Below are 27,865 nucleotides of genomic sequence, written 5' to 3' on the forward strand. Positions count from 1 at the left end.
GTAAGTTCCAATATAATGGTTTTCATTATTACTTGGTGAAATATTTATTATTTTTTATTATTTTTGTGACTTTTAATGTAAAAAGGGGAGGATAAGATTCAATTGTAGTATTTATTAGCTTTTATCCAGCAGTTGAGGAATAAACAAATAAAATTAGCATATAAAAAATTCATAAATTAAAAGTCATAAATTAGGAAATGATGTTTTTTTTGCATTTATTTACTTATTAATACAATATTCCTTCTATGTAATTCTGCCTTACCATTTTATCATCTATCTAAAAACACATGGTTAAGATTATGTGCATTCTGTTTGCTTCTGTTTTTGCATTCCATCAGTGAAGAGCTGATAACCTCAACAATAACAAAACTATAATAAATGGGCATTTGGTTGGTTGGATGGTTTCTTTCTGAGTCTGGTTCCTCTCAAAGTTTCTTCCTCTTACCATTTCAGTGATAAACTTATGAGATAAACTCATATTAACAGATTTTTATATTAGTAATATCTTTACTAAATTATTTCTGTAAAGCCTTCCTTAGACAATGTCTATTGTTAAAATTATATTTAATTAGTTTACATTTATCTTTTTGCTTCATGCACAAGCCCTAAACTGTGTAGATTGTGTAGTGTAATTTTATAGGTTTATAAATTTTTGTTTCAAGTTTTTATATATATACACTGTATATAAAGCTGCTTTTAGACTATTTTCGTTGTTAAAAGTGCTATACAAATAAATATTAATTTAATTAAATTGAATTATGAGGACAGTGTGACAGCAGTAAAGTGGGCAATAAGAACAACAAACTGGTTTAAGGTCGAGGTGGAATTGCAACAAGGATCGGATTTTTTTTGTATAGCGCTCTTAACAATATACATTGGTGGTGATGGACTGGTTGACGGACAAGGTCAGGCAGGAGTCTGCATGGACTATGATGTTTGCTGAAAATATTGTGATTTGTGGTGAGAGTAGTGAGCAGGTTGAGAAGATCCTGGAGAGGTGGAGGTACGCGCTGGAGAGAAGGGGAATGAAAGTCAGTAGGAGTAAGACAGTGTACATGTGTGTGAATGAGAGGGAGGGCAGTGGAGTGGTGCAGTTGCTGGGAGAAGAGGGGAGAAGGTGGAGGAGTTCAGGTACCTCGGGTCAACAGTATAATGTAATGGGGAGTGTGTTAGAAGAAGTGAAGAAAAGAGTGCAGGCAGGGTGGAGTGGGTTGAGAAAAGTGACAGGAGTGAAAGGAAAAGTTTATAGGACTGTGGTGAGACCTGCGATGTTGTACGGTTTAGAGACAGTGGCATTAAGTAAAAGACAGGAGGTGGCGCTGGAGGTAGCAGGGCTGAAGATGTTGAGGTTTTCGTTGGAAGTGACGAGGATGGACAGGATTAGAAACAAGTTTATTAGAGAAAAGCGCATGTGGGATGTTTTGTAGACAAGGTGAGGGAGGCGAGATTGAGATGGTTTGGACATGTGTAGAGGAGGGATGTGGGGTATATCGGTGGGAGAATGCTGAGGATGGAGCCACCAGGAAGGAGGAAAAGAGGAAGACCAAGGAGGAGGTTTATGGATGTGAGTTGGTTTGAAAGAGGCAGATGTAGAGGACAGGGGGTATAGACTAGAGACCTGCACTCCCGCACGACCCAAAGCAAGCAAATGGTTGTTCTATGTTCTGAAAAACTCCTTGTTCATATTCATGTTCATCATTTAAACAAAAATTCAAACTCAAATAAAACGAAACGTTTGTTAATTTTCCGGGTTTTTTTTTTCATATTCAAAAGGAAAGAAAAAAAAAAAAAAAAGGCAGAGAAGCAGGTAATAAAAATATATTTTTTGCGGGAGCTGGATTATGAAGAAGAATGAACCGCTGTGGAACCCCTAATGGAAACAGCCAAAAGAAAAGAGTTAATTGTGTTTTATTTATTTTTTTATTTTTTATTTTTTTACCTCTAAAAATATTTTATTTTCATATATTTTTATTCATTTCTGAATATTACAAAAGGGGCATTCTTAAGTAATCTCTATTTATGTAAGTAATCTCATAAGATTTTGCCCAAATTATTACAACAAAACAGAACATTTGTTTTAGTTATTTTAACATCAGTTTAAACAAAAAAAAATCTCGATAATGCACATTAATTCAAATAATTTATGCATATAGAAAAATGGTTCATGAATAAATTAACCTATTAATTTAATAACCCAAAAGCAAAAGAACATGTAGATTTATTTTTATGAAACAAAACGTATTTAATGAGCCAACCATTTATTTATTTATTTTGAGCTATTTAATACACATTTCCTTATGATACAGAATTATACAGAAAGAATCACTAATGATTGTGGAGTTCTGGGTTATGTTTGTTTGTTTGTTTTGCTGTCACGTGCATCACCTGTTCCCTCTCGCATGTTTTACAGTTATAACAATTCAGTACCTTTTCCACGGATTCCCAGTGGTCCAGCACATCTTTAGCGAAGTTGAAGAGTGGAGGGACTGGTGTTTTGGGGAAGTGCATCAGACTGTGATAATCGGTGAAGTTTTTCGGGCTTGTTGTTTTGAATCTGTGAGACTGGAGCCATTGGGTTCTGCTCTCCGGGTTAAATGCATAACAGCTTCGCCTGACCAAACGCGTTACAAAGCCACGGCGACAAACCGCGAGCACACTCATCATACACACACGGGCACAGCTGGAGGAATGCACAGCTGGAGGAATGCACAGCTGGAACAAGGCGTGGTGACTCTCCAACTCTCCGCTTTCACAATCAAGCAAGTGATCTCTTTAAAAGTGGACAAAACTACGACGTCTTTAAGAAAAGTTTCCTCTGTTATCTCACTTCCTTATAATAACCTTTCTCGCGATATCAAGTCTTGTTCAGGTGGGGTTTGAGGGGGGCGGTAACCGCTTACGACCACACAACCAATCAGAACTCCTGAAGTTTCCCCGGTCTCGCGCCTCACTCGGGTGTATTCAGTTCCACTGCACAAGAATGTGGGAAAACTCAGGGGATTAGAAAACATCTGCATTAATCAGTTCTTTCACCACATGTTTGACCATGGCAATCAGTAAAAGATCTTGCTGTGATTATTGACTCAAGAAATATGATGTGAAAGTCTCAGAAAGTCTGTTTAAGTAACCTGAATGGGCGTAAATCCCGGGAGGGACGGAGGGGACCCCCCCCATCTGAGGGTTGTCCCCCCCCCCAATAAAAATATTTAAACAAATCGCACTTTATATCGCACTCACATATGTATTCTCTATTATATAAAAAATATAAGTATGTATACCTAAAATAATTGTGTAAGTAGAAAAAAACCCGCAAAAATGCATTTAGAAACAGTTGAGTTCCCCCCTCCCCTTCCTCACAGTGGTTTGACCCACTGCCTAGTTTATCTCACATTCACTACACACACGGGTCAGGTGTGTGTCTCCGCTCAATTAATGTTCAACTCTATTAAGTAGGGTATTTTATTCACTTATTTTATTCACTTTAAATAAAGCGATTCTCTTTAATGTAGTTGATGCAGACTCATTCATAAATTAGTTGCGGCAAAAATGCTGATTAATGATGTAATTTTCCATGAATCTGCTCTATTAGAGATTAAAATATCACTTATCTAGTGAATGTTAGCTTGTTTACAATAGCTTGTAGCATAGTGCACTGACACTAACACACCAAAGCCGTTTCCCATGCAGTGTTTTATTTGGGACGACTTGGAATAATGTTAACATGAACACACAATTAGCATATTGTTTATCTGTGCATTTACTAAATGATCACTGTGCTACATCCGAACTGACCACACTGTATTTTTATAATCAGTTTCTATTCTGTTCTTAAGTGTCTTCATTAATTTGTAAATAAAATGTTAAACATTTTTTTTATTCCTTGTTTTTATTGTTGTGGTTATTTTTTAGGATAGTTTTACTTTATTTATGTAAAGCAGTTTGAATTACCATTGTAACTGACGCAGTCTCCATGCTACAATAATAATGTACTGTGTCTTTATACTGTAAGTACAATTTGACTGTATTATTTGTGCCCCCCCCCCCCTCAAAAATTGCTCATGAGAAATTTTCTATTAATTGTCCCCCCCTACTGTTAAATGAAATTTACGCCCATGACTGAATGCACAGCCAGCAGCTCTGATCTAATGATAGTTTTGTTGAATATTAGATCTCTCATGTCAAAAGCGCTGAATATAAACAAAATTATTACCGACCAGAAGTTTAATGTGTTTGACAGAAACGTCAAATAAACCAAATAAATATGTAGCTTCAAATTAATCTAGTTCTCCTGGCCAGTCTAGATGGCTGAGGAGGCGGAGTCGCAGCTATTTATAATAATAATCTAAGTGTAAGACAAAAAGATAAACACAAATGTAACACATTCGAAGTTCTTTACACCAACATTAAATATTTAGCGTCCGAAAGCAGGTCTAGTAGAGTATTATTGTTAGACCCCCAGGGCACTACTCTGATTTTCTCTTAAAATTTGCAGATTTCACCACAAACTTGGCTACTACTTTAAACAAAGCATTAATTGTTTGCGACTTTAATATTCACTTTGATAATCAGAAAGACCCCTTAAAAACAGAAGTTGTGGCCATTCTAGATTCAGTAGGAATTCATCAAAATGTTATAGGACCCACTCATAGTGGTGGACACACTCTTGATTTAATATTAAAATTTGGATTCGATAAAAAAATATATATAATCATAATTCCACTGTCTGGAGCTATTTTAGTTCATTTCCTCATCTCTTTTATTATTTTATCTCTTTTAAATTTGCCACAGTTATAGCATAAGTACAGTGTTACCGCATTACCATGTTAAGTGTACATTCACTTCAACTACAGCAGCGAGTTTTATCAATAATCTTCCGGAGATATCAACATTAATTCGATCTCCGTCTGACGCTGCAGGGCTCGACTAGGCCACGGAATGCCTACGATCAATGTATGATGTAGCTCCCCTTAAAACTACAATGATTAGGGAAATTTGCATTGTGGTATAATGATCATACATGCACTTTAAAATAGACCACTCAGAAATTAGTATGTAATTGGCGTCAAGCCAAATTGACAGTATTTTAACTAGTATGCAATTGGAGTCTCCTGAGTTATATAAAAGCTCTCAGTGCTGCTAAACCAACGTTTCTCCACCCTCATAGAAAATAAGCATAAACGTCGATTTTTATTTCAGTACGGTAGCAAAATTAACAGGAAATAAAAGCACTATGCAAACTATCAATAGGAAGAAAAGATTTCATTTACTTTTTCAATAGAAAAGTCTAATCATCTGGCAAAAAATCCAGATGACTGTTATTAATCCAAACTATTTTATAAATAACCCTGTAGACAGCAGTGTAATTATAACAGACAATTAATTACAAAGTTTTACTCCTATTTATGAGAATGACAATTTCAATTATTTCCTGATCAAAATGATCAACATGTGTTCTCGATCCCCTGACTACAAGTTTCTTCAAACAGATCATTCCAGGAGTCATTGAACCTGTTTTAACAATTATAAACGCTACCATCAGCACTGGTTATGTACCTAAATCCTTCAAACTGGCAGTTATCAATCCCATAATCAAGAAAAATCTGACCTTGACCCTTGTCAGCTGTCTAACAATAGGCCAATATTAAACTTTCCCTTTATATCCAAAGTTTTGGAAAAGGTTGTAGCACAGCAGTTATGCTCACATCTAGTAAAGAATAACATTTTTGAAATGTTTAAGTCAGGATTTAGGCCTCATCATAGCACAGAGACGGGGCTAGTTTAAGTGGTAAAAAACCTGCTATTGGCCTCTGATCAGGGTTTTGTCTTCTTACTTTGTTTTGCTTGACCTTAGTGCAGCTTGTGACACAATCGATCATAATATCCTACTTGTTAGACTAGAAAATGTTGGAATAAAGGAAACGGCTCTTCCCTTGCTTGGGTTTTATCTGACTGGTCATTATCAGTTTGTTGTTGTAAATGGTAGGTTCTCCACACTCTCTGAGGTAAAGTTTCCCATATATATTATATATATATACAGGGAGTGCAGAATTATTAGGCAAATGAGTATTTTGACCACATCATCCTCGTTATGCATGTTGTCTTACTCCAAGCTGTATAGGCTGGAAAGCCTACTACCAATTAAGCATATTAGGTGATGTGCATCTCTGTAATGAGAAGGGGTGTGGTCTAATGACATCAACACCCTATATCAGGTGTGCATAATTATTAGGCAACTTCCTTTCCTTTGGCAAAATGGGTCAAAAGAAGGACTTGACAGGCTCAGAAAAGTCAAAAATAGTGAGATATATTGCAGAGGGATGCAGCAGTCTTAAAATAGCCAAGCTTCTGAAGCGTGATCATCGAACAATCAAACGTTTCATTCAAAATAGTCAACAGGGTCGCAAGAAGCGTGTGGAAAACCAAGGCGCAAAATAACTGCCCGTGAACTGAGAAAAGTCAAGCGTGCAGCTGCCAAGATGCCACTTGCCACCAGTTTGGCCATATTTCAGAGCTGCAACATCACTGAGTGCCCAAAAGCACAAGGTGTGCAATACTCAGAGACATGGCCAAGGTAAGAAAGGCAGAAAGTCGACCACCACTGAACAAGACACACAAGCTGAAACGTCAAGACTGGGCCAAGAAATATCTCAAGACTGATTTTTCTAAGGTTTTATGGACTGATGAAATGAGAGTGAGTCTTGATGGGCCAGATGGATGGGCCCGTGGCTGGATTGGTAAAGGGCAGAGAGCTCCAGTCCGACTCAGACGCCAGCAAGGTGGAGGTGGAGTACTGGTTTGGGCTGGTATCATCAAAGATGAGCTTGTGGGGCCTTTTCGGGTTGAGGATGGAGTCAAGCTGAACTCCCAGTCCTACTGCCAGTTTCTGGAAGACACCTTCTTCAAGCAGTGGTACAGGAAGAAGTCTGCATCCTTCAAGAAAAACATGATTTTCATGCAGGACAATGCTCCATCACACACGTCCAAGTACTCCACAGCGTGGCTGGCAAGAAAGGGTATAAAAGAAGAAAATCTAATGATATGGCCTCCTTGTTCACCTGATCTGAACCCCATTGAGAACCTGTGGTCCATCATCAAATGTGCGATTTACAAGGAGGGAAAACAGTACACCTCTCTGAACAGTGTCTGGGAGGCTGTGGTTGCTGCTGCACGCAATGTTGATGGTGAACAGATCAAAACACTGACAGAATCCATGGATGGCAGGCTTTTGAGTGTCCTTGCAAAGAAAGGTGGCTATATTGGTCACTGATTTGTTTTTGTTTGGTTTTTGAATGTCAGAAATGTATATTTGTGAATGTTGAGATGTTATATTGGTAATTGCAATAGTTGCAAAGAAACAAAACCATTTCCTTTTAAGCTGTTTTTTTTTTTTTTTAAAAGGTCATTATTCCAAATTATAGTAATAATGATGCAGTCTAGCAAAAATATGTTACAAAATTGCAGATTTGTCTTGTATATTAACATTTTATAAAAGCATGGATTTAATAAAAAAGAAAAAAAAAAAAGAAAAAAAGTGAAACTGAAAAAGAAAGCATGAAAATAGTGCATTCAGAATGGACAGAATAAAGAAATATTAAAAGATAAAAAGAGGGTTAAAAAGTAGAGAAAGAAGAGGACTAGTGGCGTAGACGAGTGCGTCGGGTACGTGAGATGGGTGTGGTGACTTTTGGAGTCTCACTCTCTTCCATGACAGCATCTAAAAAGAACCCATAATCAGTAATTGAAAAAAAATAGAATGATTTGTATGACAGACATTAATTAAGCACCAAGTTTACAAATAGCACAGGTTTACCACAAACACCTGCCGAGATCCAGAATGAATTTCTTTTTAAATAGAATCAGTCCTTCCATAGCAGCTGAGATAATATCACTGCATTTCATACCAATGCTAAGCACAGGACTCTCCATTAATACAGACGAGCTGCAACAACTAATCGTTAATAAAATTCGTTGTCAACAAGTGCGGTTATCAGATGAAGTTAGGCTGCTCAAGTCAGGGGTTAGCGCAGCGTCAAGATAACACAGCCGCTTGTGAAAATAACATACCGTACAGAATTATGCATCTTTTTATAGCGTTTGTCTACTACAACAGTAACGTGATTTACTTCGGCTTTACTGTGTTCAAATGCTCGTTTTCAATGTTTCTATATTTAATCTATGCATATATAATTTAGCTATTCTACAAAGTTTTAAATCACATATGATAGATGCTTATCTTCACTAATAAACAGTATTCTTTAAAAACTAAATAATATTGTATTATATTTTATATAAATTGGATGGTTGGAAAGTAAAAAAAACTAAAAAATATCATCCACACATCTTAAAGCCCTCACACTCTGCTCTTGGTCTGCAAGCCTTAAAATCACTGCTCGACTGAACCCACAATTACTCAATTCAACCAGGTGTGAAATGAACTTCCTCAGGCTGTAAGAAAAGCTGAGTCAGTTGATTTCTTCAAACAAAGATTAAAAACCTACCCACCTTTTCACAAAGCACTTCAGGACACTAAAAACACTGGGACTATTATTTGTTTTGGTCATGTTTGTCTTGCTATTTTTATACTATACTAAACTACATAAAAATGGTTTTAGGTTGACTGAGAATATACTGTGAATACAGTCTTCTGGTAAACTAAATATAAAATAATACTTTAACATGAGCCTGTTTTCAGCTGTTCATCACGCACGCTGCAAACCTTTTTTTTTTTTTTTTAGAGCAAAAGTTTTTCAGCCCCCTTAGGGGAGTTGATTAATTTATTAACAGCCACCAGTAGACTCTGCCCTGCCATCTTACCTTCTTCCTCCTCTTCCTCATCACTGCTAAAGGTGATAATTTTTTTGGGGCGAGCACGGGAGGTTTTGGGGGTTACCAAGTCACTGTCATCCATTTTGGACTTCCCGCGACCTGCAATGAGACAAGAAAATGTTATATAGAAACAGTGACAGGTTTAAAAAATGGACAAAGAAAGGAAAATAAATAAAACACACAGTAGCAGGTATATAAGAACATTACAAAAGGTTGGAGACATGCAATAGGCAAAATGTTTCCACACAGTTAACAGGGTCCATATAACTTATTTATAGTGTGTGAGAGAAATGCTTTGAAAGACAACAATGTGATGTTTTACCTCGTGTCGGTCTGCGAGCACTTTTAGGCACAGGAGTGTTTTTCTGCTCCTCTATTTGCTGCTCTCTTTCCTCATTTTGTACGTTTTCCAGACCTTTTGTATGGACCGCTGTTAACTTTTTCTCAAACTCCTCCACTTGAGCCTGTGCCATTATAGGATAAGCAATAAGAATTACATTTCCACATAATTCAAATCTGAAGATGCATCAAACCATTATCAATGTGGCATTTCACAAAGTTTGAATGGTAAAAGTCTGATGAAACTTATTACTCTGCATATGGTTAAAAATAAATAAATAAATAAATAAAAATATTTGGACATTATGCAAATACACAACGTATAACATCAGCTGAGATTTATATTAGGAAGTATGCAGGTAAGTGCTAAGATGAAGACTTTTCAGACTTTCCCCCCCAGACCATAAGACCTGCCAGCCTGAGCTGGAAGTCAAAAACACACCAAGTGAGTTGCATTTTTTTCTTAAAAAAAAAAAAATTAAAAAAGGCCACCTACAACTAAGATGTGGCATCTTCAGTACCTTAAACTGAGGCTTGGCTCTGCGCCGAAGTTTGGCCAAGATGGAGAGCAAAGGTTGGTAAACTGCATCCTCTGTAAGTTTATCACTGTAACACTCCCAGCACTCCTGCAACTTCTTAAAGCCTCGCTCACACATCGAGAGCAGTGACAACGATGTAGCCAGATCTGCCCACTGTCGCTCGGTCCTGCAAAATCAAACATATAGAAGGTTTGTTTTTTTCTCTCTTTATTAAATCACAGAATCAATGAAATACAGCGCTTAGCTAAAATATTAACACGTTACTCATTCATATTCATATGTAGTGGATGGGAAAACAAACTATTGTAACTACTCACTTCGCAGTTCTGAAACGCTGACAGAGCTTCTCCACCAAACTTTCTGTCTGTCGCTCTTTAGTTATGTAAGAAAAGAGTTGCCTATCGAAAAAAGACAAATTTTACACACACGGGCTGTCAATCGATTAAAATATTTAACCGCAACTTAAATGCACATTTATAGTCATAAAATGTACCTTAAATTAATACTTTAAGTTTTTAATACTTTACTTTAATACTCTAATCAACATAGCCATGGACAAAAATGGATGCTTAATACAAATGTGTTGATTATTGGTTAAACCAAACCCAACATAGAGCTGCTGCTTCTTTTGGCTGCTCCCATTAGGGGTCCCCAGAGCAGATCATTTGCCTCCATAAGACTCGGTCCCTTTTAAACCAACTACCTGCATGTCTTCCCCTTACCACATCTATAAACCTCCCCCATGGTCTTCCTATTTTCCCCCTCATACTCAACATAGAGCATAAAGACAAAATATTTCTGTAAATCTTTAACTAATTATGGTGTTTTAAATGATGCAAATTATCAGTACAACAAATGGACCATTTACTGTTTCTACATGGATGATTTTAATTGCCGAATGTAAGCATCATTGCGTAATTATTTTTAATCTTGGGAATAGGGATACAAGTCTCTGATTCATTACCACAGTAGATCGCAGTAATGCTCTACTTAAGAATGGTCAATAAAGAAGAAGAATCTTGGCAGATTTTGGTGTTCGATTTGAAAATTCATCCGCATCAGTAAAACAAATGTTTAGTGCTTAAAATTTGTTTTCGCTGGAGTTATATTTGAGTAAAGAAATTGCTCGAATAACATGAAAAATTGTGTGTTGCGTTGACTTAATTTAGTCTCATTTATTTATTTGTTTGTTTGTTTTACTTCATAATTGTGCTGAAGTCCTCCTCTTGCATCCCTCTCTCTGGATCTGACAGTCTGCTGATAATGTCAGGCAGTAGATTATAGATAGCATTATCCTGAGAAAAGCAAAAAAAAAAAAAGAAGCACAACTTTGGTACATTTGAATCTTGATATGAATGACCACATCAAAAGACCCTGTATTAGATTACCGTATTTTCCGGACTATAAGCCGCTACTTTTCCCCACATTTTAAACCCCGCGGCTTATTTTATGAATTTTTCCTGGGTTTTTCCCGGTTTCACAAACTTTAAGCCAAAAAACTGAACCCCATACCATAAGACCAATGAAACGGAAAGAAAAAAAAGAAGAAAAAAAAAAGCCACCACAAGCACCTCACCTGTGTTCTGAGCTGCATGGCATCGGGAGAAGAAACTTTTTTTAAAAACGCACGACGATGCCAAAAGAAAAACTCCTGAGAGAAATTGTTGTGAAAGGAAGGAGGAAAACGGTGAACAATGACTTTCTTGGTAGGCTACTGTTTAGATAAAAGCCGTTGTAGCGCTTTGAGACAGGGTGAAGGGAAAGCTCACTAACTCCAGTTGCAACAGAAATCATATAAGCACAGACAGGTTTCCAAAACTCGTGCTTTTTTATTTTTCTTGGCAACGGCGTTACGGGTTAGTCAAAGAAACTTGCATCAGAAAATAATGACATATTCCTCGGTCTTGCACACATGCAGTAATACCGGAAAAAGCGGCGGCAGGCTATTCCCAAAATGCCTCTCTGCTCTTAAAGGAGCCACAACATATTTCACCCGTGTAACAAACACTGTTGTTAAAGCCTGTATAAAGTTCATTAGTTTTAGTGTAGACACCTGTGGCTTATAGACAGGTGTATTACGTATGACAGGCTTATTTATGTTTAAAATTAAAATATTTGTAAAATTCAGGGGTGCCGCTTATATATGGGTACGCTTTATAGTCCGGAAATTACGGTACTTAATAATCATGCTAAATTACCAAGTTTATGTTAGTGTAAGTGCCTACCTTTGCAGAGAGTTCATTGAAGAAGTTGACTGCAAGGTTGGCAATATGTGGCTCAGGGTCCAGTAAAAGTGCAGCAACCTCACTGACCTGACCTTTGACCTTCATCACATCCTTTAGCACCAGCTGGGTCAGAACTGTGATGGCCGTCAGGCGCACCGACACATTTTCATCACACAGCCTTTAAGACACATTTAATATGAAACAATAGTGTTACAACTCACCGTGCAGGTAAGAAAATGTCGTGCTTTGCAGTGAGTAAAGCTGTATAACCCTGTCAAAGTGAAGGACATGGGTAAAAGTGTAACAAAAATTCTATACAGGTTAACATACCTGGCATACAAGTTGGGGGTCCAGGGTTCCAGAATGTTGGGAAAGCGAACAGTCAGGTCTCCAAGGGCAATGATGGCATTTGATCTGACAACTGGGAGAGGAGATTTCTCCAACACAGTGAAGAGTAAACGGATATTATCCTTACACACTGCTGGACTGAGTTGGTGTATTATTTAAAAAAAAAAAAAAAAAGAAAAAAAGAAAAAAAAAAGGGGGGGGGGGGGTGGAGAAACGACATGGGGAAAGATTATTTAGAGTAAATACGCAATCAGAAATCTTTACTCTCCCATTAAAACAGCAATTGCAAAGACTAATAATAATTCTGGTAAAACTTTATTCTGTAGTGTTTCTTAATGGTCATGACCATGTCAAGCACTCAATTTTAATTGCTCAATTTCAGCCTGTTAAAAGTTTATGATTTACCTGATCATCATAAACTGGGATAGAGCGAGACAGGCAGCAGTGGTGAGTTGGGTATGAGAATATCGGCCAGGTGAGCTGCACACCTTCACCAACAAGGGCAGAAATACACTGAGCATGTTCCCTTCTGCACAAAGTGTGGGGGGGCATTAATAGAATTTAATTAATATTGCATTAATATAATTTATTCAGATTATTACCATACATGAGACACACACACAAAAAAAAGATTGTAGCTACACTTGCAATCAGAAATATTCAACCCCTAGAGAGTTTTAAGGATTTATAAATAAAAATATTTTCAAAGTGCAGGATTCTGCTTTGGATGGCTTCTTAATGAGTTTAGTGAAACATAAAATCAACACAGAAATTGTATGATGTAGTATTTGTGTGTAACAGTATATTTTGTTAAGATCGCCATGTCACAATTATTCAACCCCTACATAATGTTTTTAAAGCTTTGACAGTTTTTATGGCCTGAAGTGGAGCCAAATCATCATTAAGTCGTTGGGAACTCTATAACGATCCTTCATTTGCTTCAGCTGTGATGCATATATAAACCCCGACCATGAAGGTGTTCAAGGTGAGTTGTAATCATGGGAAAGACAAAGGAGCTTCCACAAAAGCTGAGAGAGGAGATTATTTCATCACATCTGAAGGGCTTTGGGTATAAGAAGATTTCCAAAAGATTTAACATTCCAAGAGACACCATTGGGAGCATTATAAGGAAGTTTAAAACTTATGGAACAGCTGCAAACCTGCCTGGCCGTGGAAGAAAGCTCACAATTTCATCAAGGGCCCTTAGCAACTTAGTCAGGACAGCTAAGAAAAACCCCGTGTGACTGCAAGACAGCTACAGGATGACATGATGAAGGCTGGTACAAGTGCTTCAGTGGCAACTATAAGACGTGCACTGAATAATCAAGGATTTCATAGCCGGACCCCAAGACGCACTTCATTCTTGACCTCAAGGAACATCAGGAGGAATTTGGATAAAAATAGAGTTCTGGGAGACAGTTCTATGGACTGATGAAACCAAACTGGAACTTTCTGGACATATGGACCAGCGGTATGTCTGGTGTGCAAAAGGTCAGGCTTATGACCAGAAAAATACCATCCCTACGGTCAAGCACGGAGGTGGGTCAATAATGTGAGGCTGTTTTTCTGCGGCAGGAACTGGCAATCTTGATTGTGTACCTGGCATCATGGATTCCCAGAAATACCAGGTCATTTTGAAAAAGAACATGATGCCTTCTGTTGACAAATTAAACCGTGATCATTGGATCTTCCAGCGAGACAATGATCCCAAGCACACTTTCAATTCAACAAAAGCTTGGTTGGAAAAAAGATGCTGGAGTGTCCTTCTCAGCCACCAGGTTTAAATCCAATTGAAAATCTTTGGTGGGATTTGAAGAAGGCAGTTGCAGCACGGAAGCCGTCAAACATCACCGAGTTTGAGGCTTTTGCACGTGAAGAATGGGCAAAAATTCCAATTGAGAGGTGTAAGAAGCCTGTCAGCACTTATCGAAAACGCTTGCTAGAAGTTATAAAAACTAAAGGGCGCTCCACAAGGTACTGAAGCTGGGGTTGAATAATACTGCACATGCTCATGTGTTACAAGATTTACAATTTTCATTTGAACTTCAAAGTTAAGTCAACTTCTGTTGTCAAAATAACTTGTATCAATAAATATTGTTTGTTATTTCACAAGTTTATTTTTTACCATGTATTTTCATTATCTTTCTTTAACATCATTGTATTGTCTATTGAGGTGAGGGGGTTGAATATTTCTGATTGCGAGTGTACATGAGGAAGATATTGCTCACCGGCTAAAAGTTCTGTTTCACAGATTTTACGTATGAACTCTGCCTCAGTGTCCTCTGCTGAGGCACCAGTCAAACCAAGCTCTTCCTCCACACAGCTGTCATTGGCTTCCTGCCGTATGAGAATAAATATTTTTGTTAAGCATCAGGGCTGTAATTATCAGGATCACAATTCTGTGTGCCAAGAATCAGCATATTTATAAAAAAAAACCTTGTTTTTGTTCTTAGGCTTTTTCTCCCTCTCTTCTTTCTCTTCCTTCTCTCCTCTCCGCCGCCGCAGCGCAGCACTCACACTTCTCTCCAGATGAGATACCTGCCAAAAGGCCACGAAGCCACACAGAGAGAACAGCTGCGCCAGACTCAAACAGTTTACTGCGTGCAGAGAATGAGAGAGCGACAAAGAGTGAAGGTGTTAGAAGGGACTGATTACAAAGTAAGAAAACAATAATTAATTTAAACGAGCATTACTATAATTAAACTCTAGAAGCTCTTAAATGCTCTAGAAGATTTTGATTAGGAAAAGCAAGCCACTGGATAGTGAGCAAACGAACAATATTCAACTTTAGAAAATGAACCGCTTCAAACGCAAACATTTGGGAAATGTATTAAGATATAAATGTAAACCGAGGACCATCCAAATTTTATTCTACCTTTCTGTTCCTGGGGGTCCTGGGAGCCTTCAGACATTTGTGAATGTTCTCCACACTCAGTTATCTGTTCCAGCAGAAGATGAGCAGAGCGTTGTAGGAGGCGAGCACATAGCTGATCAGGTGACTCAGCAAGAAAGTAGATGAGGCGTACAGCCTGCTCCATAAAAGTCTGCCAGTGAGGGTCAGACAATATCACACCTGTAAAGGAGTCAGGAGGATAGTCATTGTTTGTAATTATACAAAAGGTAATCAACTTTGATATTGAGGTCTTTTGATTTCAAAGTATTCAGTTTCTTTATCTGGGTTCAGTATCTAGCATTCAGTCTAGTAGCTTCATCAGACAGCAACTAATATGTATGTATGTACCATCAGCAACAGCCTGGGTCAGACAGCTGAAGAGATGGTGGTCCATTGGTAGCCTAAATGCAGGTCCTTTCGATTGCTATAACAAAGACGACAGTTTTGTAAAATCATTTTGTATACACAGCACAATGTCTAATCAAAAATGATGTGTGAACAATTCACGGTATATGAATGTTACATGTGAACATACCCTTATGTGGTCAGTAATATTGGTGATAGTGATCACAGTGTCTCTGGCCAGCAAGTAATCCTCAGTCACCTTCTCTCCCAACGCAACAGAACAGAGTGTGTCCAGGTTGCCAAGAACAACTTCCCGCTCAGCTCTACACACAAAAAATGCCATCTAAAGGTACAAGTACTGTTATACTGTGGGACAGCTAAAAAGATCACCCCTGATTTTAGCGGAGAAAAGTGTGTAATAGTACCATCCAATCATGAGAAAATTCTGTCTGTGATTAAAAACAGTATTCAAGGTGCAGTAATGTAATTGAGAGAAAAGGGAATGCATTATTAACAAATTAAGCTAAAGTAATTTATTGTGTGTTTACCCAAAAGAAATTTATCTCTCACCGTGCGGCCATGCCGAGCAGCAGTACTGCAGCTCTCCTGTGTGGTGCCGAGGACTCCCTCTTTCCTGAAAATTTTTCCCATAGAACCTGCACCACAGAAGCCTGGAGCGCACTGTCAGTGCTGAAAAATTCCTGCACCTGGAAACACATTAAAGAGCAAGTACAGATGCTTAGAGTATGTCACCTAGACTGGCCATAAAACAGGACTCCGTAGTAATCAAATAAATCAGTTACTCACTATCTCTTCCAAACACTGAATGGTTCCCAGAGAGGCATCAACCATTAATTCAGACAAACTGTCCACAAGAGTAAGAGCCTTAGTTCTGTCCAGGAGGGAGAACAGAGGACACTTAACATTTGTTCTAATTTATACCAGATACATTTTGTGATTGAGTGTAGGGAAAACCCCAGCCAATCAAACTTTTTTTTTTTTTTTTTTTAAATAAAGTGAGAAACCCACTCACAAAAACAGATAACTCACCTGGTGCTGTCTCCCTGAGGGTTAAGGTAGAGGCGCCTGTACGCCTGCACAACAGCATCTTTGACTGCAGCATCAGAGGACCAGACCAGTGGCAGCATTTTCCTCACCCCACACAATGAGTCTGCCACACTGAACTCGCATGCGGTAACACAGAACTGTACCGCCTCTTGAACCACTGCGGTGTGAGAAAGGAGGATTATTTTACTTCTAATAGACACATGGTAAAGGCACATCTTTCAAAACATTTACACTAACACAGAACAACAGTTTAGAAAGTCAGCATATCCAGTGTTGAACACAAGTCACTCTAAAGTACAAGATGTCATCATGTCACCAAAAACTCTAGACTATAATAATGCATTCAAACAATTGTTCTTTGGTATAGCTATTGATTTTCAATATGCATATTGCGGTACTTCATAAATTGATTTATCTACAGTGGTGTGAAAAATTGTTGTGTTCTCTTGGTATCTTTTACTAACATTTAAATTAGTTTGATGATCTGAAACATTAAAGTGTGACAAACATGCAAAAAAAAATTAAAATCAGGACACTTTCACACCACTGTATTTGTTACAATAAGTTTCTCCAGTACATTTACAAATGTTACCTGTAGTGGTTTTCCAGTACAGCATCTTGTTAATGATGGCAATGGCTCGCTCAACTTGTAAGGCAAAGCTCTCTGTATCTTTCAGGTACTGAACCAACATCTCCTGCTTCTTCAGCTCACTCTCCTTCTCATCACCCTCTCCTTCTTTCTGTGGTGTGGGGGGCTGATCCTTCACTCCAATATCTGCAGCCGGTTCCTCCTCAGGGCCTGTAACCAAAGAGAAATTCAAAGTGAGCTAAAGATTTGTATTTGTATGAAACAGTACATCAAGCAGAATTCTTACCTTTAAAAAGTGATGCCAATGTACTGATGAGCGTCTTTTCATTCATACTGGACAGAGCAGAGAAGAATGAAGACTCGGGGTAAAGAGAATAGGCCTGCATACACAGCCGCACAGCTTGCCTTGACATAGAAAAACACAAAAGAGGAAAAATCAGTCCAAAATTCCTAACATATACAAGGCCAGTGAGTTCTGTTATATGAAATTTAAACAAGATCAAAAAGATTTTCAGCCTGTAAATAAATTCTTAAAATATGAAATGGTGTCCTATAAATGGTGTCCCCCACTTGAAGTTTTACCTTAAAACAGTATATCTGCACTGTGCAGTCTTCAAACATATAATAAACAAAAAGGTCTTAAAGCAAACTTTTACACCCATCTGCAATTTTGGGGGGGTTAAATAAAGTTTAACACTATTCTGACTACCAATAAGAGTAGTGTTAGATGATTAATGATTCTACATCTTCACAAAGAAATCAGAAAAAGTATTTGCTTAAGATTTTATCCACAAACGGAACTTCACAAGCGTAAAAAGACAAGGTGATCCTATTTAATTCTGTTACCTGTATTTGTTGTGTCTAAGATATTGAGCAATCTGGACAGCTGTGTCTCGGTCAGTGCCGCCAAGTTCATCTTCATTCTCTTCCTCCCTCTCCGAGTCACTGCTAGCTGCAAGATGAGTTATGACTGTATGCGAGACCTCCGGCTCCATTGCAGCCCACAAATCAGATGCTGAAATTATGGGGACTAAGACACAAACAGAATGAAATGAACCCAGAAGAATTAGCTAGAAGGGGAAACAACCACACAACAAACAAACCAAAACATTCAATAGTTAAATACCCTCAGATTACCAAAGATGCAGTTCATAGGCTACTGGACACAGCAGAGCTGAGATTCTATCCGAGTCCTTACTTACACTTACACTTACACACACACACACACACACACACACACACGTTCTCTGTCTGCCCCTTCATCCTCTCCCCAGCACTTCTCGAGAGAAGAGTGTAAATGAAGGGGCTTGGTGACTGTAGGCTGGCCCTTACAACACAGCAGCAAATCTCAACTGCCCTGTCAAGATTACCAGCCAATAGGAACACAGTAGAACTCAGACTTGCCTCCAGTAAGCTCACATTCGCCTTGGTATCATCATTGGGAAATCTCAATATTGAAGAACAACTATATGTAGATTTAATTTTTCTTGTAATTCACAAAAAAAAAAAAATTAGCATGAGCAATGCAGAAGCATATACCTGGTGCATTCTCCCTTATGTTGTCCCTTATTTCTTTGAGCTTAGCAGTTTCTTTTTCCAGAGGTTTCTTTAAGTCCACACTGCTAAGCTGAACAAACAAGAAACATCAAGATTACATTGTTAATTTAACTGCTAATTGTAACTATTACACTCTGAATTTTATTTGTGGGACCTCCAAGTGGAGTCGCTTGAGGTATCAGACGTTTATTACTTTTCCAATCATGACTGATACTGCCATATTTATAAATTTTAATGCAGGGTTTAAATATGCAAACTTCAATGACTCCGTCACCAGACAACAAAACCATTGAAACATCAGGGGTTCTACATGCATGCTACCATAATTAATGAGTTTTTTATCGATTGTAGTTAATAAATTCAAAAGAATATACACTCCTTAAAGCAATCACTGAAAACACTTAATGTCAAGTGTTCAGAGGCAAGACCGTTTGCAAAATGTGTAAAATATAAAAGGACTTAAAAGACCCCTGTAGTTCGTTCTACTGATGAACGAACTTCAATCTTTTTATATTAAACACACCCCAAGACTAAAGGAGACAATATATAAGCAGGTTACTAGAGCTTACCTTGCAGCTGTAGGGATTATGAGCGATGAAAGCAGCCACAAGTTGGATAGCACTCTTACACACATTAACTGACTTATCACCAAGACGACCAACAGCCAATTCCATCACTTCAGTGTATCTACATAATGGCAAAGCCTGAGAAAGCAAAAAAATTATTCACCTGTTTTTACTACAAAACTGATTCATCACATTTATTTTTCCACTTACTTTGCTGTTGACAATACGAGTGTACACTTGAAGCACTCGAGCTCTGACATGTGAATGTGTATCATGAACGTGTTCCTGGAGGGTATCGAAGAAGCGGTCTCTGTCTGCTCGTCCGGAATCATCCAATTTATCACCAGTTAACACGTGTACCAGCACTTCTCCCAACACCTCACACATGGCCACACGCAAACTGGAACTCTAAGACAGAACAAGACACCATAAATTAGGAATTTTATGTTTAGTCAGCATTTCTTTTGGGAATACCATCTCTAATAAGGTCCACGACTGTGGAGACAAACACATTTAGCCGTCACCCTCAGATTACCAAAGATGCAGTTCAGAGCCTACTGAATAAAGCAAAGTGCTGAGAATCCATCTGCGACCACACATGCGTCGGCACACACACACACACACACACACACACACACTGTCAGCACCCTCCACTCATGCACTTCACTCTTTCCTTTAGATAAGTGAGGGAGTGAAGAGGCTTGGTGACTGTAGGCTGGCCCTTACAACAAAGCAGCAAATCTCCACTGCCCTGTCAAGATTACCAGCCAAAAGGATCACAGGAGAACTCAGACTCGCAATCAGTAAGCTCACATTCGCCTTGGTATCATCACGGGGCAAATGCCAATGTCAAAGATCTGTGAAATAGTTCTCATCTATGTACTTACTGCTTTGTTACTAGATCTTAAAGCATTTTTCATACATTAATATCCTAATTCAAGATATGATCTAACCAACCTAACAATTTACATACGTGATGAACATCATATCCTTGGGCATAAATTAGGGATACAACAGATTTAAATTTTGTTGTGAAGGCTTTTCACTACATTTTAGAATGTGGATGTGTGTTCATTAAGCCACAAGCAAGGTTGGGCACTGATGTTGGGCGAGGAGACCTGGGGTGTAGTCAGCCTTGTAATTTCTCCTTAAAAGTGGTCAATTAGAATGTATTCTTAAGGGTTTTTTTTAATCGCAGATTACCAAGTGTTGATAAAGTCTCCCTCTGTACACAGGGGCACGGTCATGAAGCTGTTTAATCAGAAAGATTTTGGATGCTGTAGCATTACAAAGATATCCAACACAATTGTGCATTTTCAACTATGCAGCCTACATACCCAACCATTCAATGGAGGCAAATCTATTTCTTCTAGTTGAGTATTTTAACTAAATTGTTGAATATAATAGCTAATGTTTTCTCAAAGTGATGTGTATAAATCCTATACGAGGCAAATAACTAAGTTTTAAAATCAGGCACCACAGATATGTAGAAAAGTACAGGGAGACTTATATACAAGATTTGTGCACAAAAATGTCTGCGTGTACGTGCACGTGTGTTTATACGGACCTCTCCATCCAGGTGTGTCAGAAGAACGCTGATATTAGGGATCATGGTTTCAGGAACCAGGGTACTGAGTTCAGATAAAAAGCTAGAGAAGGCCTTTACACCAGATCCCTCTCTAGCCAACTCATCACTGGACTTCTGCCCAATCTCTCTTAAAACAAACAAAATGCACAGTCATTTATATAATACACAGAAAAGCTCAGGCAAACAGACACCTGTGCGTCAGCTTGCTGATTACATCAAAATGCAATATAGTGGAATTATTCTCTCCACACTAATAATTCTAGATTTAAATAATACCCCACCTTTATTTAGTATAACAGCATTAGAAGAGAAAAGAATTTAGGCAATATAAAACTGAATACATCAGCTATAGCAAACTGAACCTTATATAGATTGCATTGACAAGATTACTTTGGTACTGTTGTCTGAATTTAACCAGATGCACATAGCATTGCTGAAAAGATTTTAAATGAGATATTTTAAACATATTTATTTAAATATATATTTTAACACACACACACACACACACACACACACACACACACACACACACACACACACACACACACACACACACACACACACACACACACACACACACACACACGGGCTGTCAAAATTAACATTAATTATTGCAAATTAATTTTAACGGCACTAATTTTATTAACGTGTAATTAATGAAGTGTGCATTTGTTTGACCACCAAAATTAAAACCTTCAACACACCGCATTTATTAATGTCCTTTCTTTACTCTGAGAGAGAGATATATATATATATATATATATATATATATATATATATATAACGATCTTATCTTTTCTGGCTGCTCCCATTAGGGGTCACCACAGCAGGTCTCCATCTCCATACTACCCTGTCCTCTACTACATCTGCCTCTTTCAAATTAGCCACCTGCATGTCTTCCCTCATAAACCTCCTTCTTGGCCTTCCTCTTTTCCTCACCACTGGCAGCCCCATCCTTCTATGCAAACCTTTACCTTCTAAGCTTGGCATTCATTGTTGTAAGCTTTTCACTTAAAATCAGTCACTTTCATTCAAAGCAAAACTCAAAAGTTCTATATTTTTCTCTCAATGTTAAACAGTATTTAAAAAGTCTTAATAATGTATTACATATATATAATTATATTTAAAATATAGCTAGCATTTGGATAGACATGTACCTCATGATCTCTCCAACAATTGCTTTAATTCCATACTCCGAACTCCAGGCAGCCACTGCCTGTGCACACACTGAAGAGAGCTGCTCAAAATGCTGTAGCAGCTGAATCACCTTTACACACGCTCCTGCCACACACAGACAGATCATGCAGATACTTAAATTCTTTGCTGTTGGTATCACAGTCAGATTTTCAATCTACATGTATTTCTCAAAAATATAAAAACATAAAATATGTAAAATTAAGCAACTCCTTCTCCATGCACTTGTGCACGTAAACTAACCGAGCATATGGTTGTATTTCTTCACCATCAGTCCCAGCACATGGATGATCGCATCACGTGTGGGTTTACTCTTCATGTGACTGATTGTGGGATTCTCCAACAACTTATAGCAACAGCATGTGACACAGCTACAGAACCCAGGGAAAAGTGAGACAGGAAATACAAACAGCACATAATTAGCACAATTGTTATAGAGTCACAGCCTACAAAAGGGCTGTTAAGCATCATTTGTATTTTTGAAAATGCTAATGAGATCACACAATCACATAATTATAAATAAAATTGTGTGATTTGATTCACTCATGGTCAGACAGTCCAGGACTATGCCACAGAAGCTACAAATGTGTGTGCAAGCATTAGACTTAAACAGTAATAAACTCCTGGTGCACAGAATGAACAATGAACAAATAGAAAGGGGGTGGGTCTCACCTAACAAATTCTTCTTCAACCAGGGATAGGCTCCAAAGAGAACGAATATCCAACTGGAGCAACTGGGTCAAACACTGCAACACCGTCTCACGATCACGGTCCCAATGCAGCAAGCCCTTACCACAAGCCTTGTCCTTTTTACGTCCCTGTAACACACACAGACAACAACAGTAACTCTTTTTGGTGTATAAAATGTCAAAATCATGAACCAGAAACATTTCTAACAAAAACATTTCCTATGTTTTAATATTGCCCTCAGATTACCAAAGAACATGCTCAAAGCTGTGAGACCATAAACAGAATTGTGACTCTACTGTAAGAATAAAGAGAGGAGAGAGAGAGAGAGAGAGAGAGAGAATGTGTGTGTAAGCTTCCAATAATTTGCTAGGCCCATTTCTTTGGGAAGCAAATAATATTGATTGGTTGCTAGTAGTACTGTAGGTGGGCCCTTACAGCAAGGCAGTCAGCCTCCACTGCTCAGCCAAGATTACCCACCAATCATAGAGCACAACCTCGGTCATTCAGCTCACAGATGCCAAAATCTCATCATTGGGCTCAAACACTAACTTGTACATAAAAAAAATTTGCAATTAATCATGAGTTAACTCATGACAAAATTGTGAGAGAGATAGATATATGCATACATACATACACAATCTCTCTCCATACACGTGTGTGTGTGTATATATATATATATATATATATATATATATATATATATATATATATATATATATATATATATATACACACACACACACACACACACACACACACACACACACACACCAAAAGTTTGGACACACCTTCTCATTCAAAGAGTTTTCTTTATTTTCATGACTATGAAAATTGTAGATTCACACTGAAGGCTTACAAGGGCTATTTGACCAAGAAGGAGAGTGATGGGGTGCTGCGCCAGATGACCTGGCCTCCACAGTCACCGGACCTGAACCCAATCGAGATGGTTTAGGGGTGAGCTGGACCGCAGAGTGAAGGCAAAAGGGCCAACAAGTGCCAAGCATCTCTCGGGGAACTCCTTCAAGACTGTTGGAAGACCATTTCAGGTGACTACCTCTTGAAGCTCATCAAGAGAATGCCAAGAGTGTGCAAAGCAGTAATCAAAGCAAAAGGTGGCTAATTTGAAGAACCTAGAATATGACATTTTTCAGTTGTTTCACACTTTTTTGTTATGTATATAATTCCACGTGTTCATTCATAGTTTTGATGCCTTCAGTGTGAATCTACAATTTTCATAGTCATGAAAATAAAGAAAACTATTTGAATGAGAAGGTGTGTCCAAACATTTGGTCTGTACTGTATGTATGTATATATATATATAAAATAAAAAAGGTGATTACACTCCTCACATTTCAGAAACCATTTTATGAAATTAAAGTTGATGTATATGAGTGGTCAATGTGCAGCTTGTATATCAGTACAGATTTACTGTCCTCTAAAAACATAATTCATACCTTAACCTAATACACCATATACCCAAGTGAACATATCAAAACTGTGTCCAAAGTGTCATTTTGTGTGAACAACATCCAGTGGTCAGTATGGGAGAATTGTACTCAAAAGTACCACAATTTAACTGCTCGAATACAAGATGCACAAATTTGTATGGTCCTGTCAAGCAGACAAAAACAAACATAGATTAAGACTTGTGATTTTGCCTGGTTAAACAACATACAGCTGTTATCCCTTAGGGTGTACTCACTTTTGTTGCCAGCTATTTTGACACTTATGGTTCCATGTTGAGTTATTTTTAGAGAACAGTAAATCTATACAAGCTGCTTATTTACTACCTATTGAACATAATTTCTATCATTTTATTTCTGTAGTATTTTCTTGTGTATAAATATATATTAGGGCTGTCAAAATTAATGCAAATTGATTTTAATGGCACTTGTTTTGTTAATGCACAATTATGGCTGAGCACTATTTTTCTTCCATTTTAGCCAGGATTTTAAAAATGGAGATGACAAAATACCAATGTGAATTGTGTTTGGTATGGAGGCAAGCTAGAATAAACATTTTAAAAGACATCATTTTACCAAAATATGACACCTATCCCCCACAGGTTCACAAGTACGTTTGTACTGACACTTCCTTTGACACCAGTGTTAAATACACTACCTTGCTGGGTGCAGTAATAACGCTCTCCCTGTAGGAGTCACTCTCCAGATATTCAGTGAGTTTGCAGAGCAGAAAGACACTCATCTTGACAGCATTGAGCTGTTCTTTGCGCTCTGCTGCTGACAAGGACCCAGATAGGAGAAGGGGTGGCAAAGAAACAGACAATCCCTGGACCACTAAGTAACACATGGAGGGAAAGATTGATTAAGGGAGACACCACACCACAAGACTCGTTTTGAAAGCCTCAGCCACTGAAACTTACCTTGAATAAGAATCTCCAAAGTGTCCTCCTTTAAAGTCACATCCACTGTACGAAAATTCCTAAAAGAGAGATCATGCCCATGTGCTCAATTTAGATTAAAGCTCAAGCTTCAGTAAGAGTAACTGGTAAAATGAGTGCTGTACTCACTGCAGGACGCTGTAGCCCGTGTCAAAATGTTCCAAGATGCATTGCGGGCCCTGACTTCGCAAAGAAACTTTAAGGACTGGTACAGAAAATAAAGAAACATGGCTGAAAATGCTGAACTATTTATCTAGAGCATTGCCCTCATCAGCAACACAACCAAATTAATAGCATGGTGTCATAATGAATCTTTATGTGACAGAAAACATTTCTGTTTGACAGAGGCATTGTGGTCAATTTGGGGAAAACAGAAAATCTGAAAGAAACCCACACAGACACTGATTGGCCAGCCATGGAAACCTCACATAAAATAATCAAATCCTGCTTCTGCAGCTCTACTGTACTTAAGAACAAAAGCCTACTTACACATCCAGTTGGGCTACACTGCATAAAGAACAGCACAAGTATATGTTTTGAAACATAAGTTAACATGATGAAATTTTTACCTATTAAAAACATCTTGGGAAACTCAGTTTTAATTGGAGAAAAAAAACAACAACAACAACCACCATTCATTCACTGACAAAAGATGGGAACAATAACAATAAATAAAAACACCCACAGACATGTGGAATAGCTGGAGGGGTTAAAAAAAATAAGTGAAATATGTTGTGTCAGTATAAATAGATCCCCTATATTACAGGACTCCTTATTTGTACCAAAATATAAACAATAGACCTGCTGGTTGGTCCACGTGTGTGTGTGTGTGTGTGTGTGTGTGTGTGTGTGTGTGTGTGTGTGTGTGAGATATATATAATAAACTGCCATAATGGCAGCTAGATTCTGGAAATTACTTTCATTACATTTCGTTATACAACACAGAATAACTCGTGATTAATTTGTAACTGAAACCTGCTAAAACCTTTATTACTTCAGGTGTTAAAGTCTGGGTGAATAACCGCCATGTAGGTCCCGATCTAGCAAACAAGGTATTGAGGAATTCTGGAGAGTAAATTATGTACATATTAAACATAACAAAAAAGAAAAAGTGTAAAATATACTCACTGTTGATATGAGAGGGCAGTTGTTTGGGAGACAGCACACTCTGTACCACATACTGATTGATCGCTCCGGATTTCTGTAAATCATCCAAAGCAACAGGCACGACGAAGTCCCACGACATCTCTGTCTGCAAAAACAACAGCAGCGAAACTCTCATAGTCCGGCCTATCACAAAACGCCGACTAGCTAATCAGAGTTATAGTTAGCTAAATAAACCGAAATGAGTTAAAGAACTAGTAAATCTATTTAGAAAGTTAAATACAGAGGAGTAAAAGCATTAGAGCCCCGATAGTTAACATTAAAGCCGCTTGCACGCGCTCAATTCCGAACACTACGCAAACCGATTTAAACACAAGCTAGCTCCAAACTCCAGCGAGCTACTGCCCGCCATTAACACGATACAGTTTCAAATAACTACACAGAAGCACAAAATATCTACACCTTAATATACACTTCCACTTACTGTTAAAGAGCGCGGTAACTTCAGCGCATATCAATGTTGTAAATTCGGCTAAAACGGTTTCTCAGCGCGCTGACACAACGGTCCGCTCCGAGGCTTTGAATTCTACCACAAGCGCGCCAACGGAAGTACGTCATCGCTCCGCCCACCGAGCAAAATACAAGCCTGCGCTGTTCACGCGAATTTATACGTCAGAGCGGCGATGAGAAAACAAAACTCAGCCCACCTCTCTGAGGTATTTCGATCAGCTACTAAGCAAACAAACAAATAAATAAATAAATGAGGTGTGTAACAATAATTTGCAAGACTGAGAAACTATTAATACATTTACAAACAATATTTGTAGTTGGGGAATCATTCAAATAAGCATTTATTTGTCAAATATACCATACAGTATAATTATTTCTTATCGTTATTTCATATTTTCATATACCATCATATTTAGCAGAGAGATTTAAGGGCCTTGCTCAAGGGCCCAAGAACCTAGATCAGTAACTCAGAGCCTCATCCCTTGAGCTGAATGAATGAATTTCCCTGGTGGATTAGATGTGATACAGAAGATAAGAGATAAGAGACAAGTCTCTCAAGGATAAATCTTTGATTCCACCACTGCCTCTGGATAAAAAAAAATATGTAAAAAAAAAATTATATATATATATATATATATATATATATATATATATATATATATATATATATATATGATCATTTATTTATTTTGAACATAAGTTTTTTTTTAGTTTTTTTGAGTTACTTTCATTTATCAGCAAATGTAGACCCTTAACCCTTATTCAGCCAAGACCCTTATTCAATTTATTTTATCCTGGCAATGTGTTCTAAATGTACAACGTTGTCACTAATCTGTAGATTATGCGTAATGGCCAAGAGTTATTTAGGAATGCAGACCTACAAGTCACTTGTAAATGTACTCATACAATATCTGGTGATAAGTCCCCATCCGATGACCCGGTTTTTCTTTAAACATTATCAAGATCTATAGTACCTTTTCACCAAGCAATCAAAATGGTACTTTATCAAGTTTGTTTTCAAGTCATTTGTGTTTGCTTTTCTTTCTATAATAACCTCTGTCTAAAATGGGTTTAACTGGATTA

The 27,865-nt window shown here is 37.9% G+C and overlaps 2 protein-coding genes and 3 non-coding genes across 6 annotated transcripts in view; all 5 read right to left on the reverse strand.

Moving 5' to 3' along the window:
* acsm3 (acyl-CoA synthetase medium chain family member 3) overlaps positions 1–2,954 on the reverse strand; it is a 30,020-nt gene extending 27,066 nt beyond the window's left edge. Inside the window, exon 1 of one of the 2 annotated variants that reach the window (XM_046876449.1) lies at positions 2,428–2,946. In XM_046876449.1, the coding sequence (XP_046732405.1) occupies positions 2,428–2,664 (237 nt within the window). In that variant the 5' untranslated portion in view covers positions 2,665–2,946. Of the gene's footprint in view, positions 1–2,427 lie in introns of both variants that reach the window. The other variant, XM_046876448.1, reaches the window with a different exon arrangement.
* A 4,409-nt stretch (positions 2,955–7,363) lies between these two features.
* On the reverse strand, positions 7,364–26,895 carry ncapd2 (non-SMC condensin I complex, subunit D2). The gene is made up of 32 exons (XM_046876955.1): positions 26,757–26,895; positions 26,297–26,420; positions 25,298–25,373; positions 25,151–25,209; positions 24,889–25,064; positions 22,750–22,895; positions 22,321–22,448; positions 22,041–22,164; positions 20,863–21,010; positions 19,506–19,703; positions 19,299–19,433; positions 18,712–18,799; positions 18,019–18,202; positions 17,459–17,577; positions 17,176–17,382; positions 16,566–16,740; positions 16,323–16,407; positions 16,086–16,222; positions 15,706–15,838; positions 15,519–15,594; positions 15,153–15,350; positions 14,714–14,874; positions 14,506–14,614; positions 12,683–12,806; positions 12,260–12,415; positions 11,930–12,107; positions 10,905–10,999; positions 10,022–10,102; positions 9,687–9,870; positions 9,149–9,290; positions 8,815–8,925; positions 7,364–7,714 (listed from the first exon to the last, which is right to left on the reverse strand). Exons 2-32 carry the CDS (start codon positions 26,412–26,414, stop codon positions 7,635–7,637), a joined length of 4,131 nt encoding a protein of 1,376 aa, XP_046732911.1. The 5' UTR covers positions 26,415–26,420; positions 26,757–26,895; the 3' UTR covers positions 7,364–7,634.
* On the reverse strand, positions 18,296–18,616 carry LOC124403492. Its single transcript, XR_006928908.1, has one exon. It is a non-coding gene; the product is annotated as a small nucleolar RNA U85 (small nucleolar RNA).
* On the reverse strand, positions 19,817–20,133 carry LOC124403493. Its single transcript, XR_006928909.1, has one exon. It is a non-coding gene; the product is annotated as a small nucleolar RNA U85 (small nucleolar RNA).
* On the reverse strand, positions 23,000–23,304 carry LOC124403494. Its single transcript, XR_006928910.1, has one exon. It is a non-coding gene; the product is annotated as a small nucleolar RNA U85 (small nucleolar RNA).
* Positions 26,896–27,865: the final 970 nt, after the last annotated feature.

This window comes from Silurus meridionalis, chromosome 20 (genome assembly GCF_014805685.1).
Source record: "Silurus meridionalis isolate SWU-2019-XX chromosome 20, ASM1480568v1, whole genome shotgun sequence".
NCBI lineage: Eukaryota > Metazoa > Chordata > Actinopteri > Siluriformes > Siluridae > Silurus > Silurus meridionalis.

Excerpts from the sequence above, each read along its gene's own strand:
- ncapd2 (XM_046876955.1), bottom strand. The coding sequence starts at position 26,414 with ATGTCGTGGGACTTCGTCGTGCCTGTTGCTTTGGATGATTTACAGAAA. Across the intron at positions 16,408-16,565 it reads CCTCAGGGAGACAGCACCAG|AACTAAGGCTCTTACTCTTG; the intron begins GTGAGTTATCTG and ends CCTCCTGGACAG. Across the intron at positions 7,715-8,814 it reads TGAGGAAGAGGAGGAAGAAG|ATGCTGTCATGGAAGAGAGT; the intron begins GTAAGATGGCAG and ends GGTTCTTTTTAG.